Here is a 23,094-nt window from a genome sequence, read left to right as displayed (position 1 = left end):
TTTAAACAAACATTTAACCCAATAAATAAAGTTATTGTCTCCCAAAAGAAAGAATCGACTCTGAACCGTCTATACGAGTCATCTGTAATTCGGATCTCACTGCGTGATGGTTCTATACGTCACTAGAAAATACATTTGCATAATGCCATTCGATGTTGTACGTTGTCCGTCCGCAAACAGCTTGACCAGTCAAAAAAAAAAAATTATATATATTATACTGATGACTGCTTCTCAAATCTCGGAGTTCAATGCGTGATTTGCAAAACGCTCTCTCTTAAAAGCTGGGTCAGTACTCAGTTTATTTGGACCAGCTTGCTGCTCAGAATCACAACCTGTAAGTATGAATCATTATTGATGTATATATTTTCTACCGGGTGTTCAAAATATGCATTTTTGTATTTTATATTGTGTATGTATCTGGCTAACCGGCTAACTTACATTATTAATGTCTCACTGAAATTCTTCTGCTAATCAGCTGTGGGCCACTATTACTTAAAACTGTGTCTATTAATGCAGATTGTCTGTCGTTCTTACTACTTTAAGTAAAGATAAAGGATGGAGCAAGATTTGTTTTACAAACGTTTGTTACGTCAGTCATTCACGTTAGTGCTGGGCTAATCTGGCGCTGTTATTGATACAGTTCCTGCATGTGCACTGCAGTAAATTCGAAATACGCACATGGGTTTGTTGATGGACATACTCTTGTTAATGCTGATGGTGAGGAATTACAGTTGAAACATCTCATAATGTACCTCAAACTGAGTAGCGTATCACTGAGAAACGTCCTGCTCAAGTCCTTGCAATGGAGGTTCGTGTTGAATAACTAGTTCTTCCAATGTTTCATCATCGGACTCGGACTCGGACTCGCACTCGCACTCGCACTCGCACTCGGACTCGGACTCGGACTCGGACTCGGACTCGGACTCGGACTCGGACTCTTACTCGTACTCGTACTCGGATTGATATTGTAAGATCAATGTCCTCGTTAATGTCTTTTCAGTGTGTACAATCACTGAGCTTTAGGAAATGGAACTGAAGTTTAGGGTAATGGGCGTTTCCGAAACATGTTGTAAGCGGTAGACCAATCACAACAGACTGGCCGTCTGGCCAATCAGAGCAGAGTAGCTCATGGAAAAGGAGGGATTTAGAGAGACTGATTCACCCAACGAGTTGTTTGAGAATCATTGAAAAATGCAGTGATGTGCAATGTATATTATAAGAAAAAAGTGTTTTTTGACCTTTGATGCATGTAAACCTGTTGTAGGAGAAATTAGGAGCCTTTAAAATAGCAAAATAGGGGCACTTTAATAATAAAATGTATATTCTGTATTTTTCTCTAATTAAACAAATCATGATTTTATAAATGCATTTATTCTTTCATGAAGACATGAAAGTTTCTTAATGAAGGCTGTGATTCAGCTACACCAACACATTCGCAAATCATACGGATTTTTCGTTTTGGTGAATTGGAGTTCATATGTCTCATTCATACCTGTTTATATCATCTCCTTACACCCACTGACGGTTGGGTTTAGTGGCGAACCTTTCTAGCATAAACTCTTTCCGTCCAGCTGTTGTACACACAGCATGATGGTGACTGAAAATCCCTTGTGCAGTCTCATAAATGCTTAGCTTAGCTTTTGTTGTTTTTAGCAATTTTAGCTAAATTTTACTGAAAACAACAGCATAACAGCATTAAAGTCTACTTGCAAACTAGTTAACTAATGAAATGGTTAGGTTTACTCATTGTGAAGACCACTTCACTCAAATTTGAGCCAATTTAACATGAAGAGTACTGAAGAGCTCATGGAAAGATATAGGCCTACTTGTCAGACGTCAAGTTTAACTTGGTAGAATGGCAAACTCGACTATATAATCCAGCAGCCATATATCTTCAACATAAACTCTGACATTTTCCAGGCCAGTTCTGACAGTCCATTTAAATGAAGAAGTCCAAACCTGTGTGGAAGTGTAAGAGCCAAAATAAAATGGCGCCATTTACTGGGGGATGTTTACCCTTCACACTTCCTGGCCTCACACACTCTAGGCATTATCCACAGAGGCTCTGTGTATAGACAAGTGTTCAAATACTTCCCTTGATCAGCAGATAGAGAGAAAGAGAAAACACACTAACACACGCACGCACACACACACACACACACACACACACACACACACATACACACAGATAAGCCATTGTGCTCTCGTCCGGAGCACTGGGCTGAAGGCTAAGCGGTTGAACATTAACTTTGAACTGCTGGACGGTTAGCATGACTCAACTACAACGAGTCCTTACATCATGTGTGTAACAGTGATAAATTATACAAGATTAAATATTCTATAACAAGAGAAATTAGGTTTGTGAATGAGTCTAATGTTTTCTTCAAGAATGTGAGGCAATGTGTCCAGATTAAGAGAGATTTTGTAAGTGTGTGACCTTAATTGGAACAGGATACAGGAAGGCAAACAGCTGATGTAATATTCTAAAGTAATTGCTACATAATTACTCTGGCTGGCCTTACTGCTGCACTACACACTGGTTTCTGGAGATAAAAATGACATTGATATAGTGCCCAGTGTGAGATATTTCCATCGGCATACATTCCGTTAATACTTTGCTCTTTAGCAATGTCACTACTCAAGAGTTTATGATATTAAGATTGACAAATGACGCCATGTTGCATGTAACATTTCAGTTGTTTATCCTGAGTATGTACTTTTCAGGGCTACATGTGTACGTAAAGGAATATGTATCAGTTAGAAACACTTATAGGAATCAATGGTAAAGCAGTGGTATCAGATAATAACAGTACTTTGATTTCCCTTGTGAAAAAGTACACTTTAGCAAACTTATTACGGAAGTACTTTATTAATGTTTTTCGACACTTAATAATTACATACAATTTTATTATAGTTTGAATTTATATTAAATGCAATGTTGAACTTAAGAGTGCTTTTTTTGAAGTAGAACTTAAACGGATAGTTCACCCCCCAACACAAAAAAAAAATTGTGTCATTGTTTACTAATTAATTTATTTCTTCTGCTGAACACAAAAGAAGATATTTTGAAGAGTGTTGGTAACTAAACAGATCTCAGGCCCCACTGACTACCATAGTATTTTTTTTCCCTACTGGGGCCTGAGATCTGTTTGGTTACCTACATTCGATACTATCGACCACAACATTCTTTTGAATAATAACTCGAAAATTATGTTGGGATTAGTGGAATTGCATTGGCATGGTTTAAATATTACTTATCTGACCATTATCAGTTTGTAGCAGTAAATGTAGAGATGTCACACCGATCACAAATTCAGTATGGAGTACTACAAGGCTCAGTGCTAGGGCCGTTGCTTTTCACCCTGTAGATGCTACCACTGGGAGATATCATTAGGACGCATGGCTTTAGTTTTCATTGTTATGCTGATGATACTCAGCTCTATATTTCTTCACACCCCTGACAAAACGTACCAATTCACAAGATTAACGGAATGCATAGCTGATATAAAAAATTGGATGACTAGTATTTTCCTGCAACTTAATTCAGAAAAAACAAGTCACAGCGGTGGGGGAACCGGGGCAGGCGGATTAATGTGAGAATGAAATACAGGTTTTACTTTGGAAACATGGAACACGGGGGGAATCCTCCCATACGCTGGAGGTAGTTTGAGACGGACTGTCACCGGACTAATGATCTTGGCAACAGGGAACAGACCAATGAATTTGGGAGAAAGCTTGTTACACACGGAGCCGAGAGGAGTATTCTTGGATGAAAGCCACACCTTTTGACCAACGACGTAGATGGGAGGCTTAGACCGGTGGCGATCGGCTTGGGTCTTGGTGCGTGCTCCCACCTGGAGCAAAGTCTCACGGGCTTTGTGAGGGCTCCATGTGTTGTGACACCTCTGGACGAAGGCGTGAGTGGAGGGACCTGCGACTTTGGATTCCAGACTAGGAAAAATTGGTGGCTGGTAACCTAAACTACATTCAAACGGAGTAAGGCCCGTGGACGACACTGGTAACGAGTTATGTGCGTACTCAACCCATGACAGTTGTTGGCTCCAGGAGGAAGGATTCTTGGACAAACTCTATTGGAGTTAGGCAACACGTGTCAGGACCCACTCATCGCCATAATCATACTTTAGACCTAATATTGTCACATGGAATAAACGTTGATACTGTTGAAATTTTGCAGCAGAGCGATGACATCTCAGATCATTACCTAGTATCATGTATACTTAATTTAGCTAAGGCTGCAAAGCCGCCCCCTCATTTAAAAAATGGCAGGACAATCACTGCCGCCACTAAAGATTGCTTTTTAAATAATGTTCCTCATCAGTATCATCTCCTCAGCATCCCAGATAGCTTAGAAGAACTCGATGTTGCAACAGAAACTATTGACTCTCTCTTTTCCAGCACTTTAGACACAGTTGCTCCCCTGCACTTAAAGAAGATTAAAGAAAATAGTCCAACGCCGTGGTACAACGAGCACACTCTGGCCCTTAAAACAGCAGCCAGAAAAATGGAGCGCAGCTGGAAGAAAACAAAACTAGAGGTCTTTCGTAATTTGTGGAAAGAGCGCTTGATCGCATACAGAAAGGCTGTTAAAACTGCTAGATCTGCTTATTTCTCGACTCTCTTAGACGAAAACAAACACAACCCTAGGTATTTATTCGATACAGTGGCTAAATTAACCAAAAATAAAGCTTCAACTTCTGATGTTTGTAAACAGCACAGCAGTAATGACTTTATGAACTTCTTTACATGTAAGATTGACAATATTAGGAAGAAAATTTTAAACATGCAGCCGTCTACTACAGTATCACATCAGATAGAGCATTGTAGTGTCAGTGACGAAAAATTACATTCATTCACTGCTATAGGAGAAGAAGAATTGGCTAAATTCGTTAAATCATCAAAATCAACAACATGTATGCTCGACCCTGTACCGACTAGGCTATTAAAAGCGATGCTACCAGAGGTCATAGATCCTCTTCTTAATATCATTAATTCATCCTTGTCATTAGGATATGTACCGGAAACTTTAAGCTTGGCTATTATTAAACCACTTATTAAAAAAACTTGATCCTACAGAATTAGTCAATTACAGGCCAATCTCAAATCTACCCTTTCTGTCAAAAATACTTGAAAAGGCAGTGTCTTCACAATTATGTTCCTTTTTAGAAAGAAATGGTATCTGTGAGGATTTCCAGTCAGGATTTAGACCGTATCATAGTACTGAGACAGCTCTCATCAGAGTTGCAAATGATTTACTCTTATCATCCGATCGTGGCTGTATCTCTCTATTAGTTTTACTCGATCTTAGCGCTGCATTCGATACTATCGACCACAACATTCTTTTGAATAGACTCGAAAATTATGTTGGCATTAGTGGAATTGCATTGGCATGGTTTAAATCATACCTATGTGACCGTTATCAGTTTGTAGCAGTAAATGAAGAGATGTCACTCCGATCACAAGTTCAGTATGGAGTACCACAAGGCTTAGTGCTAGGACCGTTGCTTTTCACCCTGTACATGCTACCACTGGGAGATATCATTAGGACGTATGGCGTTAGTTCCCCTTCGAGGGAACTCGCACTGCGTCGTCGAGTGACGACACTTTGGGAATGCCCACAGCGTTGCGCATCTGAAGTATGAATGAAATCAAGCCAATCTGATTGGTGGTGCGTCATGACGTAGTAGATGACGGCATACCCGGAAGATACAAAAGGGACGCTGATGCAAACACACAACAGCTTTTGCTCTTCAGCGGAGCGCTCTATGTGAAAATTGTCTGTCTATTTGGTGTTGTTTTGTCAATATATATATATAGAAAGATGACTAGTGGGCAACAATTTAAAAGGTGTGTGCACCCGTGTCCGCAATTCCTTTTGGGCACGGACACACACCTTTTGTGTGTGCAATGCCTGGGCATGCAGCACGCTAGGGCGGCTCTCGAGGGAGCCGCCTGCAGCGAGTGTGATAAGCTGCCGCTCAGGGGTGTTGCGCTCACGGCTGGCCGTGTTTGATGAGGCCGGCCAAGCCCGCGAGCCCCAGGGATCTGGGCCCACGACAGGATATGGGACTGCTGAGGCACTTTCCTTATCCTCGTCCGAGGATTCCGATGTTCTCCTGCCCCGTGTGGAAGCCCACGAAGCGGCTTCTTCCTGCGGGGCGAAGAAACCGATGCTTCAGCTGTCTGGCTCAGAGGAGTCAGATGTGCTGAGCGTCGAGGCGGGTGACGTGGAGCCTGAGCCATCGCTTCACGCACCCGCTCCAGAGGAGCTAGTGGAGGTTTTGACCCGCGCCGTGGCCAAGTTACGAATTGACTGGCCACAGGAAGAACCGCCCAGTAAGCTGGATGAACGGTTCTTCAGGCGCAGGCCTCAACCTCCACGCCGGGGCCTACCGTTCTTCCCAGACTTACACAATGAGTTGTGTAGGTCTTGGGACAAACTCTACTCAGCCAGAGTTTCCAACCCCCCAGTATTCGATTTTGGTAATGTGCTGGGGGCAGCTGAGCAAGGTTTGGGACGCTGCCTCGGGTGGAGGAAGCTCTCACAAGCTATCTTTCTCCCAAGGCCGCTTCGTCCCTTAAGGCCCCGGTGCTACCCACCAAGCCAACCCGTGATACATCAGCGCTGGTGGGTAGGGCCTATATGGCGGCCGAGCGGGGGGAGCTCGACGAGGGCGAGGGCCCGTGTCCGGACGACCTCGAAGGAAAGCCACCGACTTGTCTCTCCGCATCACCAAGGAGACGGCCCGGGCCATCGGCCGCTCCATGGCTGGTATGGTGTGTGTGGAGAGACACCTCTGGTTAAACCTGTCGGGGATGAAGGAGAGAGATAAACACTTTCTCCTGGATTCCCCGATTTCGCCTTCTGGGCTTTTCTGCGGCGCAGTTAACACCGTCGTCGAGAGGTTCCAGGAGGTGAAGATACAGTCAGCGTCTTTCCAGCAGTACCTCCCTCGTCGGTCCAGCTCCTCGGGGAAGGCTGTCTCAAAGGGGCAGCCTCGGCCGTCTACTAGCTCCTCGCACCGGCAGGTGCAAAAAGAGAGCGTCGCTGCCCAGTGGCTTCAGTGCTGGAGTTCCTCCAAGATCGCTTCTCCTCTGGTCTTACCCCGTCCACCCTGAAGGTGTACGTGGCTGCCCTTGGGGCTTTCCACGCACCACTAGGTGATGGACCCTTGGGGAAGCACCATTTGGTTGTACAGTTCCTCCGTGGGGCTCGGAGGATGAGGCCTGCGGCTCGCTCCAGAGTCCCAACCTGGGACCTGGCGGTGGTACTTGAAGAGTTGGCTGAGGCCCCCTTCGAGCCACTGGAGTCGGCTGAGCCGAAGAACCTGACCCTGAAGATGGCCTTTCTCCTCGCCATTACCTCTCTCAGGAGAGTGGGAGATCTCCAGGCCTTGGCGGTCACGCCAACTTGCCTGGAGTTTGCCCCTGGCGGAGTTAGGGCCAACTTACACCCTAGACTGGGCTATATACCCAAGGTTCCATCTCAGGGAGCACGGTCTCTGGTTCTTCAGGCTTTCCATCCCCCTCCCCACCTGACGGCGGAAGAGGGGAGACTTCACCTGCTCTGCCCTGTCAGAGCCTTAAGTATTTATTTGGAGAAGTCTTCCCAGTGGAGAAGGTCAGACCAATTGTTGGTGTGCTTTGGCTCACCCAAGAAAGGGCTGCCTGCATCGACTCAGACGATCAGTAATTGGATTGTCCAGGCTATAGCCGTGGCTTATAGGGTGCGCAATTTGCCTTCACCCATGGCCGTGAGGGCGCATTCCACCAGAAGCATGGCATCCTCGGTGGCCCTCCTTTCTGGCGTCTCGCTTCAAGAGGTTTGCGCACACCTTCATAAGATTTTATAGTCTGCATCTCCCAGTGACGCCTGGTGCTAGAGTGCTTGCGTCCTAAGTGTGCCTGGGTTCCAGCTTCACACTAGGACGTGGGGTGATATCGGTGTGGCCTAGTGGGTATTAACGTTCCCAAAGTGTCGTCACTCGACGACGCAGTGCGAGTTCCCTTGAAGGGGAACGTCTCGGGTTACGACTGTAACCCTTGTTCCCCGAGAAGGGAACGAGACACTGCATCTCGTCGCCACACCTATCACGGTCAGAGCGCTCGCTTCATCGCAAGTGCTTTTGTGTTTTTGCATCAGCGTCCCTTTTGTATCTTCCGGGTTTGCCGTCATCTACAACGTCATGATGCACCACCAATCAGATTGGCTTGATTTCATTCATACTTCAGACGCGCAATGCTGTGGGCGTTCCCAAAGTGTCGTCACTCGACGACGCAGTGTCTCGCTCCCTTCTCGGGGAACAAGGGTTACAGTCGTAACCCGAGACGTTTTCATTGTTATGCTGACGATACTCAACTCTATATTTCTTCACGCCCTGACAAAATTTACCAATCCAAAAGATTAACAGAATGCATAGCTGATCTAAAAATTTAATGACTAGTAATTTCCTGCAACTTAATTCAGAAAGTTTCTTTTTTTAATTATTGGACAAAAAAACTCCACGAGTAGTAACCTAGAATACTGTCTAACACTTGATGGCTGCTCTGTCAAGTCCTCGTCGTCAGTTAGGAACCTGGGTGTGCTCTTTGATCCTTTCGTTTGAAAGCCACGTTTCTAGCATCTGTAAAACTGCATCTAAATTACGGCATATGCTTTCAATGCAACATGCTGAACAGTTAGTTCATGCGTTCATGACCTCAAGGCTAGATTATTGTAATGCTCTACTGGGTGGTTGCCCTGCTCGCTTAAGAAAATAAACTCCAGCTGGTCCAAAACGCATCAGCTTGTGTTCTTACTAGAACCAGGAAGTATGACCATATTAGCCCGGTTCTGTCAACACTGCACTGGCTCCCTATTAAACATTGCATACATTTTAAAATCTTGCTTATTACTTACAAAGCACTAAATGGTTTAGATCCCCAGTACTTGAGCGAGCTCTTAACACATTATACTCCATCACGTCTATTGCGGTCTCAAAATTCGGGCCAGTTAATCAAAATCAACTGCAGGCGGTCGATCCTATTCCTATTTAGCACCTAAACTTTGGAACAGTCTTCCTAGCATTGTTCGGGAAGCAGACACACTCTGTCAGTTTAAAAAAAAATCTCTTTACTATGGCATACACATAAAACATGTTTCAATTAAATGATTGTTAGGCTGCATTAACTAGGTCAGCCGGAACCGGGAACACTTCCCATAACACCTGATGTACTCATCATAACTTACATCATAAAAAGAATGGTATCTACGCTAATGTTAGTCTCTCTGTTTATCCCGAGGTTTACTGCAGTCAGCTGGATCCGGGCTGTATCCAGATCAGATGGTGGACCTGCGCCCAGACATGACCAACGCATCCCTGAAGTGTCTACAGAGACCGTGCCAATTAGACTCCCCCCTGAAATTGCCTCACTGACACGGCATCCTCAATAAACCCGTCTCTGGCGTGATGACTCCGATCTTTCGAATATTCTTATTTAATAATTGGTTAATCGACACGTCATCCTCAATAAACCCGTCTCCAGCGTGATGCCTCTGATCTTTCAAATATTCCGATCTAATATGACTTCTGACCTGTAAGGTTGCCAGAATAATAATCATACACTGTTTTTTCGTTGGCCAGAGGAGAACTGGCACCCCGACTGAGCCTGGTTTCTCCCAAGGCTTGGCTTGCTCAGTTGGGGACACTAAATTTTCAACTAAAATATCCAAATAAATCTAATAATTAAACTAAATTAACTATATCAACTAAATAACTGATCTGCCCGCATTGTCACTATATGATAATTGAAATGAGCTGGATAACATCACTTTCTTTCTCCAGAGAGGCTGTACAGCCGAATCAAATTCTGTTGTATTATTTTCCTGTTTAACACTGTGAAGCTGCTTTGAAACAATCTGCATTGTAAAAAGCACACTATATAAAAAAAGTTGACTTGTCTATGTACACCCACCTACGTACACTACGTCCCACCGCGGGTCCCTATTTTGCTGCGTCATGTTTCTACTGTAGCCCAAACGGACAAACTGCTCTACAGAGCTCTAGCTACTCTCTGCTTTCTCTGACGATGACAACACCTTTGTCCTGTGTCGGCCACCGTAGCCTCTCTAAGTGCTTCGAAAGAGAGGGGTGAGTGGGGGGGTTGCAATTTGCAACCTCACCACTAGATGCCGCTAAAATTTACACAGTGCACCTTTAAGTGCATCTTTATATGTAATTTCATAATGACTTCTATTGTCTTTAAAATATATTTCAAGTGAACGGCCAACTGAGGCATTTATGGTAAATCATGTAACCCATTAAAATTAAAGTAAAATAACGTTTAAAAAAAATGATAATCAAGTACTTTACATGTGATTTAGTATTTCATTAAAGTATGCAAGATCATTTAAAAATGTAATTATTACAAAAGTGCACTTTCGAAGATGGTATGTATTCATATACCATCATTTATTTAGCGCACAGTGCTGCTAGCAATGCTATGGTCATGGGTTCAAATGCTTGAACTGATTAACTGTATACCCTGAGCTTGGATAAATGCATGGAATATTGAAGATGTTCAGCTACATTTGGTAGTAACTGCTTGTTTGGCTATGACTGGATCATAATAAAATAGATTAGTCTGTCATGGTTTTTATACTGTTCAAACCATATATTCTATCCCCCTACACTAACCCTACCCCTAAACCTACCCAAATGTACCTGCATTTTTATTTCTAATAAAAAATAGTTTAGTATGTTTAATTTGCGTTTTGAATTACAAGGATAACAGCATGTCTTCATAATGTAGGGGGCATGGCCTGAAACCTGAATAAACAACACAATATAAGGACTTTGCATCCTCATAATTTAGGTCAAACCAGTGCACACACAACCACAATGACCTCAACTTCTTGCTGCCAACCGACAACCAGCATAAAAAGCTAATTTTTTGATCAGTAACACCAGAACAGTGATAGAAAAAAATATCTTGGGATGTCTTGGGATGATGCAAGAAAATATCTCGAAGGTTGGCTTGAAACATGCTTGCTTGGATAATTTGAAACAAAGACACAGAAGAGATGTACTGTTTGACTGAATTGGGTCAGTTTAAGTCAAATCAATCAACAAAGACAAAATGGCCGCTACTGACAGATTCTGAAAGACAGTGAAAACTTACATCATTGAAGTTACTTAATTTCAAATGAATTGCCTATGAACTAAAAAACAAAAAAACAAGGACAATTCTAGTATATTTTGGCAGGGATATTTCCAAGGACAGCTCCAGCCAACAAAATCGGGTACTGTCCCCGGACAACGCGGACATCTGGTCACTCTATGAAAAAAATAAATGAAGTAGGAAGCCAGAGCTTGATGCAGTACATGGCATTTGGTAGGCTGGTTTGGGCCTTTGCCCTTTGGCTAAACATGCTGGACATACAAAGACGAGAGACGCCTATAGTCTTATCTAACCAACACCAGCTGGCTGAGATTGTCTCCACGGAGAGACAGACACATGTGGACTGTAGAGATAGTTGTCCCGATAATCATAATGGTTTGTTACACATGAGAGATAAGTAAGTGATGCAGTAGATATGCGTCTAGACAATTTAGATGGTGACAGTCAATCTGCATGATTAAAGCAGACGAAATACAAACAAAGAATTGTGTGAAAAGGATGCATTGATCTGATGTGTATGGAATAAGTACTGGCCTCATTAAATAAAAATAAACGTTTGATCAGATATTCAAATCCAACTCCCACGCTATACCCATCACCCATCACCTAGTTATAGATTCACAGAAACAAGACACAAAAATGGCTCAGTATTTTAAATTATACTTTATTTAATATAAAACAACCAATAAACAAATAAATTAAATATTTCTAAAATAATTCTTCTGAGGGGAAATTTATAATAACATCGATTGTTACATTGGGGAATACACAAATGGAATGTCATGTGGTTTATAATTCTTTGTACTCATTTTTGGACACAAAGAATGTGCTTTTACAATTCTGGAGATGTCATGGATTGCTTAAGAGTTTGTTTCTCATTCAGAGGTCAAACATCCCTGTAGCTGCCTGGAAAGAGGATTTCGAGCTCTCGTGATAAATTGAAATTGAACAATTTTGCTCTCATTGGGGAAATCAACCACCAATTGTCCCAGAATGTGCCCAAAGGGAAGCGTCCCTGGATGAGAATGCAAAGTACAGGGTAAATTAACTTGAGAAAAGACATTGGCTTCTTATCAGCTTGTGGGGTGAGGCTTTGCATTCCCTGAAGGACATTGCTGAGTTTGTTTAGAAAGGCCAGCATTAGCATTTGTATATTAAAAGATAGTGCAGGATAAAGATGGGCAGCTGGAGCCATTAGCATAATAAGGGGCTTTCTCATTTGCACACAGGCCTTAGACAGCCCCCCAATCACCCTGGCCAGCAGTCACACACATTACAGCTGCATGAGACCATTGTCCACCTCGGCCTATGCCTGCAACCCTCAAACAAACCGGGGTGGTTAAAAGGTTACAGCCAAACAATGGAGGATTCACCATTTGAAATCAATCAATATCAAGGCATTTCACATTCGGGCGAGTCCTTTTCTTGCGTACAGTACTGACAATGGAAGCATTGCTGGTCCACGCAATGTCTCAGTTTGAATGGTCGGGGAGAAGACCACGACAAACCATGCTTACCCAATGGCGAGGCGTGAAATGAACAGAACAAGAGGAAGTTGAGTGCTCAGAGGTTTAGCCTTGACAGTGTACAATGGTACGAGCAGCGAACAATAGCTATTGTAAATGTGTTGATGAAATGATGGATTGTTCAGGGATAGCTTCAGGACAGATTTACATAATTTCTTCACCTAAGTAACACCTTCACTTTATATCATTTAGAATAATTTATAAAATGTAATTGTCTTCTGTAATGATATGTACATAAAAATATTTTAAGATATTCACAGGAAATCAAAAAATCAGGCACTTTGCTGCCACTACAACATGCAAGATCCTGAGATTTAAGACAGTTTTTTTAAATAAAAAATGTAGAATAATTTTATATAGAGAGAGATTTATATTTATCAACGCTATTCGCTTTTTATATCAAAATAAATGTTCTCTTTTTTAAAAATTCTGGTTTGAAAACGCTCCTGTATGCTGCTCCAATGCTTTCTACATCTAGCAGCACCCATTCAATAAAAACTTTAAAGAAAATAAGCTCATGACCAGTCCTCTAGTAGAAATCTGATGGTATGAGAGTGAAAATGATTCATCATCAAATGTCATAGTGCCAAGCATCGTTATAATGTTCTTAGGCAGAGCAACAAAGGTGAAAATCCTTTTCATAGCAACGTCTGATGTCCACAAGCTTGAGCCAAAAAGGCCTATCGCCTTGTCGTCTTGAGGTCCATCCGAGAGCGCACATCGTGGTAGCCAAGGAGGCATGGGACAGTTGACATAGCATCATGGGTAAACACTGAATCATTGTCTGAAGAGCAAGAGCTGGAGGTGTCCTCACAAGATGGGGAGTACTGTTCGAAAGGGGTGGATAGGTCCAGGTACTGAAAATGTAAAAATACAAATGGTTTAGAGGTTTGGATGCAAAACAACATCTTGTGAGAGTCAAACTGTTGTTGAAATAGGTGTTTACCTCATCTGAAATGGACACCAGCACCCTATCAAGCTCTTCCACAAGCTGTTTGAATGTTGGTCTTTGCGTTGGAACCGCATGCCAGCACTCTCTCATCTTCATGTAGCTATAAAAGCAATTTGAATACAAGTAAATCACCTTGAAGACTGAAATTAAACGTGTTTTTGGTGAACAGATTGATGCTTACAGTTCATGGGTGCAGTTGGAAGGTTTGTCCATTCGATGACCTTCCTTCAGCAGCTTAAAAAGCTCCTCTACCGGTATCCCAGGGTACGGCGATCCCCCCAGTGTGAAAATCTCCCACATCAGAACTCCAAAAGACCAACTGCGGAAGCAAGAGTCCAAAAATGTCAGTGTCAGTGCATCATGTAGGATAATCAGCTTGAGCCGTGCTAATTCAATCCTCTTGTTGAGAGCATATTTTAGTCATTAAAACGTCCACCATCAAATCAGGATTAGACTATACTGGTGCATTCTGGTTAATCTGAACGGTGCGGCATTCCAGCCAGGGGGATCCCTGCTCAGCTGATCCTTTGGCATAGCTGTAATGATTAGCCAGACTTACACATCGCTCTGGTGTGTGTAGACTCTGTCAAACAAGGCTTCTGGTGCCATCCATTTCACTGGCAGACGTCCCTGAAATTGGAAACAACAGGGCTGTGAGTGGGACAGTTAGCTGCCACACAGGCCGAGCCAAAGCACTCCACTTTCTTTTGATCCACAAAAATATGACTGCCCACTCTTTCGCTAATCCCCGCCCCCCTTTTCCCAATTATCTTCTATTAAGCTGTCTGCCAATCAGTATGGACACATTACACATCTGTCTTTCAAAGCATTAAGGCATCAAACAGGGGCAAGCAGCCCTGATTACAAATGAAATGTCTTCAAAAGAGCAAAAAACAGCAAGTAGAATTTTTTACTTACATTAGTTGTTTTTTTGTAGTAATCGATCTGATGCACTCCTCTTGCCAAACCAAAATCAGCGATTTTCATCACGTTGTCCTCTGTCACAAGAACATTCCTTGCTGCTAAATCTCTGTGAATGCACTGAAAGCCAAAAAAAGAGATTTCTCTTTTGTTAAAATGACACAAACAATGTTTCACAGACTCTTTTCCGCTTCTGGTAAGTAGATAAACATGATCACAGAGAGGCTAGAGTTTTGTTCCCGCAAACCAGATGAAACAGAAATGACTAACTACTTTCTATATGAGGTCTGCTGTCTAAATCAACATATAGTAAGCAACATTTGCAAAAGTTTAAACAAGCCTAACTTTAAATAGACTTGGACTTCACAGAAAAACAACACAGAGCTAGTTTCTGATGTAAATGCATGTCATTAAGTTTATTTTGGTTTTCATTTTAAATAGAAGTGGTATTTGAGGATTTAAAAACGAGGACGAAAAAGGCCCCTGGTTTGTGGCCCTTAATGGAGGGGTTTCAGACGACTGCATTCTTAGCAGGCCACAAAAAGCTAGTAATACGATCCAGTGCACAGGCGGGTCCGAGCGCCTGCTTGCTAACAGATTTATGGCAGTGCTAAAAAGGACAAAGCCCACAGAGACAGGATGGACACAGCGGTAAACACGACACACCACCACTCCACTAAGGAATGCTTAGCATCACGTGTCAGACAAAGGGATGTGTTGATAAGATGCAGGGGGGCTGGTTTCAAAACGAAGCTAATTGAGCCCTGCAAGCAACTTACTCTTTTGGAGGCCAGGTACTCCATGCCTCTTGCCACTTGGTAGGCACAGGAAACTAAGTCTTTGAAGGTGAGCTGTTCCTCAGGAACCTTGGTCACATCGAAGGTGTAGTCCATGCCTGGAGGTCGACGTGCTCGGAGGTATTCTCGTAGGCTACCCTTAGACGCATATTCAACCAGCACGTACAGTGGACCTGATCCAGTAACATAAATTTATGATGTCAAATGTCCAAATGAAGTTACAACTATGAAATGTCACTGTGTTTATAACTTACCATCCTGTGTGCAAACACCAAGAAGATTTATGATGTTCTTGTGCTTGTCCATCACCTTCATTAACTCCATCTCAGAGATGAGGTCTGCCAGGTCTTTGTCAGTTGCATCATCTAAAAAACAAATGACATCAAAATCCTTCTAGTCTGAAATTCAGAAATATTCAACATTGAATATGTACAATAGGTACATATGTACCTTTTAGCATTTTAACAGCTACAGTTGCCGCATGATCTTGATTTTCTTTGTTTATCCCATAAGCCTCAGCTCTCACCACTTGACCAAAACAGCCCTCTCCAAGTGGTTTCCCTAAAGTCAAACTAGCACGAGAGAATTCAAATAAATAGTCAGTTCACCATCGTATAAAAGGAAACATCTTTTACAACTTCGGTTGCTAGTACTACTTACTTCTCTCTTGGAAACTCCCAGTCAGGGTCATAAGGCAGTTCAAACTCCATAACTCCAGCCAGCATTGGAGAACAACTGGAGGAAAGACGAGCCACCCTCATCAGTGACGCACTTGATTTTCCAGAAGAATTGGACTCCACAGAATACTGTGATTGGGTCCAAAACACACAGGATTAGAATCCAGAATGCTCTGCTGAATACCATGTTCTTGGGGAATTATCATGAGGTTTGTTCAGAAGTCTCATCTTACCTGTCTGCGTAGAGGAAATTTGGAGAGTTTCTGCACTGGGAGCGTATCAAACGGCTCCCGACTGGGATGAACCTGCATGCGGCAGAGGACTACGATAACTATGGCCATCACCAGTGCCAGGAAGCCAGATGCATAGATGATAATGTCAGTGTACTTGGCCTCCATAAGGTCCATCTCCTTGGCCACGTCCTCCTCTGTGGAATTGATACGTTTTTATTACTTGTAGCTCTTTTTATTATTTGTGTTGTCAATGTGTCTATACAAACAAATCTACCTGATAAGACTGTAAGCCAAGCAGACTGATGAGAGAATCCAATAGAGTTTCCAGCCAAGCAGGTGTATTCCCCAGCATCCTCCATTGTAATATTGGTAAGATATAAGACTTCAACTTCAGACATGTTTAAACTTCCTGTCTGAGAAGGTGGAAGAAAAAAAATCACCATTTAATGCTCATTCATTCTATACTGATCTGGTAATGTGATTTACCACCAGAAAGTGTAATTGCTAGATACCTTCACGATCTTCACATAAGGAAAGCCATCAGGTCCATAACGGCTGCCATTCATCTCTATGTGCTTTAGCCACTGGATGTGAGGCTGGGCATCACTGTAGACTTTACACAGGAACTGGGCATCTCCACCCACTATAGCGGTAATGTTTTTGGGAAGACCAGCTTGAAGGATGGGCCTGTGTGGAGAGCGTTCTGAAAGAAGAAATAGGAAGGTTCAGTACTCTGATACTATACAGTTCTATCAAAATTCTCAACATCCAAAAAATAATGTTACCAATGAAAGTTTACATTCAAGAGCATTTAAAGATAGTCTAAGGCACTGGAACTTTCAGACAAGCGGCACTTCCAAAGCAGATCAACGTTCACTAATTAGTTCCATTAAGGGATTGTTAAAACCAGGCCCATATATTGGGTCGCTTTGAAGTCGATGGGCCCTTTATTCCCTGTTCTTTCCCCCCTATCTGCTAGGACACAGCAGTTGACCCCACGCCGGACTCTTAACAAACAGGTCTGTCACAGGTCAGGTAGAAAATTGGTCTGGACGCCTCAACCCACAGCGCTTCCAGGCACGTACCCACAGACCGATGCCAACCCCCAACCCGCATTCCCCTGCTGTGATGATATTTATTGCCCCCTTCCAGAGTAGTTCTTAAATATCTGTATAGACATGTAGAGCCTCGGGTGAACCCTGGTGCCTGTGGTGCAGCAGTGTGCCCTGTGGCTCTCTCTGAGGTGCATTTGGTGCCTGTCTCGCTATGTGACGCCACTGAGCTGCTGGTACAGGATCTCACTGATTTGATGCTTATTGCCTCTGACACTTGCTAAGCATGGCAGACCTGCGATGGCTCCTCATGGAGCCAGGCGGCTGTCTAGAGCAGGCAAGCAAAAGCCCTCTTACCCAACACGTCCAAGAGGTAGGTGTGAGCAATGGACCCATATTTGTTCTCCACCACACAACTGTAGTTCCCACGGTCTGAGGGAACCACACTCTCCATGACCAGGCTCCAGTGTTGATGTCGTAACTATGAACACAAAATGGTAATGTGTAAGCATGAGGCGGTGCTGACGTTTTGAAAAGTTAAATTCGTTGATATTTCAATCTCTCACCTTGATGCCTCCGATCCGGTGCTCTCCTCTGAATTCTCTGCCATTCTTTAGCCAGCGAATGGTGGGAGGAGGGTTCCCTGTGGCAGGGCAACGGAATTTGACAGTGTTTCCAGCTGGGACTGCGTAAAGCTTTTTCTCCATTCTTTGAGTATGAGTCCAGTATGGTGCTAAAACATAAAAACCAATGGTACATTTCAAGCTATTCTGAAACTGAATTTCCAGTAAACACAACTGAATTTGTAGATGCAATGAACACTAACCTCTGGAGATGTAGACCTGGTCATTTTCGGACTCAGGACCAGTGTCATCAATACCATTGTCCTCATCATCATCTCCTGATCCTACAGCATCTGCAAAGGAGCATTACGTGTTCAATTTATTAGATGAACATTCAAAATGAAGACTACAAATCTTCTTAACGGTCACCATGTGGTAGAGCCTACCTGCCACTGTGATAGTGAAGTTGCGTAGAGCCTCTTTGGTGCCACGCAGCATACACACATACACTCCTGAATCTTCATAGGTGACATCTGCAATCTCCATGACTGCTGCCCTTATCTGGATACGAGCATTGTGTTGAACCCGTACACCACCCTTGAACCACTGGACAGCTCCAGGGCGATTGGTGTCACAACGGAGTTTTAGTACATCTCCAAGCTCTAGAAGTAGATGCTCTGATGTCTCCTCAGTTGGCTCCTCAGAAGCTACTTGGACAAAACATGAAAAACAAAGTTGTTAATGGCACCACCATCACACTAAAGCTTACACCTTAGCTGTGACCTTTTCACTGCATTATGTGGTTTGTCCAACTAAATACTCATAAAATGCTCTTCATAGCAATATAACGCCAATGGCTGACCTGTCAGAAAATGATGGAAGAGAATGATGGCAGCCCTGAAGATGACAAGGTTAGATGTTATCAGATGCTATGGCTTACCTGATAAGACTTCCAGCCAGGCAGAGCGTGTAGTTTGACCAACTGAGTTTTCTGCCTTGCATACGTACTCTCCAGCATCTTCCACGGAGACATTCACTAAAGGAAGAATGTTGACTTTGGAGAGATTTTCAAGAAGAGGCTGCGGGGGAAACAAATGTAACATTACTCCCTCTTTCCAGAAGACAGAAAATATGCATAATAGAGGATCTTTAAATCACTTTCTCACCGTAAGCGCTGTAAGAATTGGTGATCCATCAGGCCCCTGGCGATTGCTGTCCTTCTTGAACCACTGGAGACGTGTTGAGGCTGGCTGGTGGAGTTTACACACCAGCTTCACATGTCCTCCAACTAACACAGTAGCATTCTCAGGAAATCCAAGAATAAGAATTGGTCGAGAAACTCGGATTTCTGGCGGAACAGAGAAAAGAGGGTTTTGAACAACTACTCCCATAATTAGTCTGTGGAATAAACCACATTTAATAAACACATCTAATTAACATAGCTTCTCGCTAATTGCTAACTAGAGCCTTTCTCACAGAGATCACCACTGTTTTGGAGCAAATCAGGCAAACAAAGCCACAAACAAAAGAGAGAACAGAAACACAATTCTCAGCTGAGAGTGACCTAACTTCAGAGCAGTGTTCCTTGTGGCCCGGAGGTGAATGTGATTTTGAGCATTTGAGTGAAGAATGCCCCTAACCAAGCAATGTCACCTCCAGCACTGAAGCATAACATTCTTCCACCAACACACTAATGAACTTCACTGAATAAAACCAGGGCCTGGCCTGTATCTGACCCTGAAGAGGGTGTGAATGGTCAGCAGGAAAATAAAGGACAAGCTAAACAAAACACACAAACACATGAGGCCACTAAAAATAGGCTGAATGGCTCAACTGGCAAACTTTACATGAAAAATATGCCTCTTGAGGACACATTTTGTAGGGGCATGCAGTCCACGTTTTTAGGTCTAGCATTTATCATAAGGTTTATCATAAGAGGGTAATTTCCAATCTTGAAGTATCGACTACTAATGGACTAATGGAAAACTACTTTTGCTTTTTGAAACTTTGAGGTCTTGTGCATACTTTTGTTATAACAACTAGAATCCAAGACTCTAATGTTATTTCTGTACATACAAGGAATTAAATGACTTATTAGCTGTAGATAAATCAAATGATTACTATGAGATGCTCGTATTTGTAGTTCCTCTTCAACAAGTTCATTTCTGCCTCTTCTTGTTCTTTTAGCTTTGCATTTCTCACGTGCCTGGGTGGCTCGGCCCATTAAAGTCTTACAGTTGTCAAATGACTTTAATTTCTCCTGGCAGGAACTTAGTGGGGCATTGTTGGGCTGCACCACAGGGTTTTCCAACCTTTATCACCTTCCTAGCACTGTATGTAGCTCACAAGTGTTCAGACAAAGATGCTTTTAACGAACACTTTGCCCCAGCATTGACAAGGGTCTACACCTTTTCCCTTCATTCTCTAGATCTCAGAACGGTGCACTCCGGCTGAGAATATCAACAGCCCAACATAAAATCCCACATAAAGCGTTTGGGTAATCCTGTGACTTAAAAAGAAATCCTCTGATTTGTATACATGAGGCTTTTTCACACACAAAAACTCTGGGAGCCAGATCTGTGTAAGTCTTAATAGCTCTTGGAGATAATCGGATACCTCCCTGGCAGGTACAAAATCAAGACAACCCAGTGTTTGTACAATTAAAAAGGAGACCCATCTTGTCCCCCCCTCTCCCAGCATCCCACAAGCCCCTGTTACTGGCACTGGGCCAGACAGATTTACACTTCCGAGCCTCAGGGCTTTGGAAGGATCAGGTAGCACTGTTTATGGCTCAAGAAAATACTGGGATTCTTTTACTCTCTAAACGATTACATCCTCTCCAACTTCCCCTGTACTTAAATTCTTCACAATGAGCTCAGCTCCATTTATCATCTATTGAATATTCATCAGATATTCAAACCTTTTTAAGTCAAATTCGAAATGTATTCAAAGTAAAATGGACAACTTTGTGTTTTATACTCTGAAAAGTTTGGGTGATTTCAAATGAAATTGTTACATTTAATCCATACCTTTTGCCCGGACTTCCCCAGATGTTATGCTTCTTGAAAACACCAGTTCCGTGAAGCAGATGGTAATGAAAACCTTAAAGATGCTCAACATCTTGCTGAGGTAATGTTTGTGTGTGTGTGTGTGTGGAAGACAGCTGGTCAACTTCAAATGCTTACTCCAGGCATTGGCAACCTCAGTGTAGTCACAAACCTGAGAGAAAAACAGAACTGATTTACAATTCACAGAAGCTATTGTGAAAGATGGACCTTTAGAATGACATAAATGCATAATGCATTGCACATCCTAACCCTGTGCACCAAACCACATTTGAAAATGAATGTCCCATTTTACACCTACATCATTGTTGGACATTGTCTACCTCCCACTTGTACATGAATAACCCTCAGGTACGAATGAGCAGCAGTTAACGACAGTTGTTTATGAATAGAACCTGTACAACATGCTTTTGATGGGTCGTTTCTGTATCCGGAACCTCTACGGTTGCAACAACTAACTGTCCAAACACAAAATGTATTTTTAGACAAAAATCCATTATGCACATTTAAGATTTTTCACTTATTTGCAAACTCCAAATGTGCTTTTAAAATACGTATTTTGCTCAGCGTGAGAGGTAAATAAGAGCAAACGTCAAGCTCCCAGGGTACGGGGAGACACATGTGTTCTCAAAACATACGAGAATTTCACACCGGAGTGAGAGTTTGGTTAAGTTAAATAAATCCATTTACAAGTGTGAAACCACTTGGTAGAGTTAATGAAAGTCATTCTTAACGTGAACCTAAGTAAACATAAACCGAACCAGAAATCAGAAATAGATTTTTGAACGAAATCTGGCTAATCGATACAAGTTTGTATTTACGATTCAAAGCGAGCATTGCGTTTTTAAACGAAATTCCTCAACTGCGCTTAAGCGAAGTTTAAACTAAACAGTATTTAATTTACAATCTAAGTCCATACAATTTTAGACTTTGTTTTCAGATGAATTTATCTAAAGTAACCAATTACATACATACCAATAGATATATAAATAATATTCATGCAACGAATCTGACCACAATTTTGCCATATGCAAATAATAAATTTTACCTATTTTCGTGTGCCCTTTTCCCGGTCCGTATGGGTTCGATAAGGCACCAGTACTCAGTGCCCTTGGATCGTGGTGGCCCTTGAGATACTCATGTGTCCTTTTTTCCCCTCACAGTCCCACAATTATTTATCCTTGCAAATCCAATAAGCAACTTTTGGAAAGTCTGAGTTACGCTGGTAAATCCATTAAAAACAAAACAAAAAGGCTGATAGTGCAAGGGTAAGACTACTAATCTTCGGATTCAAAGTCCAGTGCTGCTTTCCTTTGATGAGCTTCTCCGTGTCTCGCGCTGTGCTCGTGAGCGCTCCCGACTCCAAAACCGCTATATATCCACTGAAATGCACAACGCGGAGGATTTAGACCGTGCCTGTTTTTCTTCTCAAAATGTAAAAAAAAAAAAAAAACCTCCAGCCTTAGATTGTGTGAACGAAAGCATCCAATACCAAACACATTGTAGCGTCCCTCTGTCCTATTTCACTTCAATAATGTGATTTGCGCGCAATGACAGCGGAGTGGGGTTTTGCGCGCTCTCTCTCTCTCTCGCTCGCTTGGGTTCCTGTAGAATGATTTGCTCCACACAGCTTTATGTGGGTTTAAAACTGAAGAGCCGAAGAGTCTCTATCTGGCAACTCTCTGCTTACACTCTGAAGCAGAGCAAGCGTCTGACTGGCAGTGGGAGACAACAGCACTCTGAGGGGAAGGTTCACAACAATGGACTAAAACCAGAGGGAGAGAGAGGGGGAAGGGGGGTGTTAAATCCCCCACCCACAAAAACAAATCCCCAGAGGCAGACCCCAGCCATATAGACTATTTATATTAGATAGATAGATAGATAGATAGATAGATAGATAGATAGATAGATAGATAGATAGATAGATAGATAGATAGATAGATAGATAGATAGATAGATAGATAGATAGATAGATAGATAGATAGATAGATAGATAGATAGATAGATAGATAGATAGATAGATAGATAGATAGAGAAAGAGAGAGAGAGAGAGAGAGAGAGAGAGAGAGAGAGAGATAGATCCTTATCTTTTCTCAGTTTTAATAATATATTAAAACAAGGACACTGCTT

General features: G+C 42.6%; 1 protein-coding gene across 1 annotated transcript; it reads right to left on the bottom strand.

Annotated features, from left to right (window-relative positions):
- Positions 1 to 11,823: 11,823 nt before the first annotated feature.
- Positions 11,824 to 22,705, bottom strand: fgfr4 (fibroblast growth factor receptor 4). The gene is made up of 20 exons (XM_079835716.1): positions 22,013 to 22,705; positions 20,929 to 21,118; positions 19,066 to 19,247; positions 18,840 to 18,978; positions 18,346 to 18,606; positions 18,163 to 18,252; positions 17,903 to 18,069; positions 17,694 to 17,817; positions 16,797 to 16,987; positions 16,559 to 16,697; positions 16,285 to 16,478; positions 16,035 to 16,180; positions 15,825 to 15,946; positions 15,629 to 15,739; positions 15,357 to 15,547; positions 14,575 to 14,697; positions 14,216 to 14,286; positions 13,838 to 13,975; positions 13,651 to 13,756; positions 11,824 to 13,561 (listed from the first exon to the last, which is right to left on the bottom strand). The coding sequence occupies exons 2-20, from the start codon at positions 21,017 to 21,019 to the stop codon at positions 13,385 to 13,387; spliced, it is 2,763 nt and encodes a 920-aa protein (XP_079691842.1). The 5' UTR covers positions 21,020 to 21,118; positions 22,013 to 22,705; the 3' UTR covers positions 11,824 to 13,384.
- Between the last annotated feature and the right edge of the window lie 389 nt (positions 22,706 to 23,094).

This window comes from Gobio gobio (genome assembly GCF_949357685.1).
Source record: "Gobio gobio genome assembly, chromosome: 14".
Lineage (NCBI taxonomy): Eukaryota > Metazoa > Chordata > Actinopteri > Cypriniformes > Gobionidae > Gobio > Gobio gobio.
This window is presented reverse-complemented; position numbering and strand designations above follow the sequence as displayed.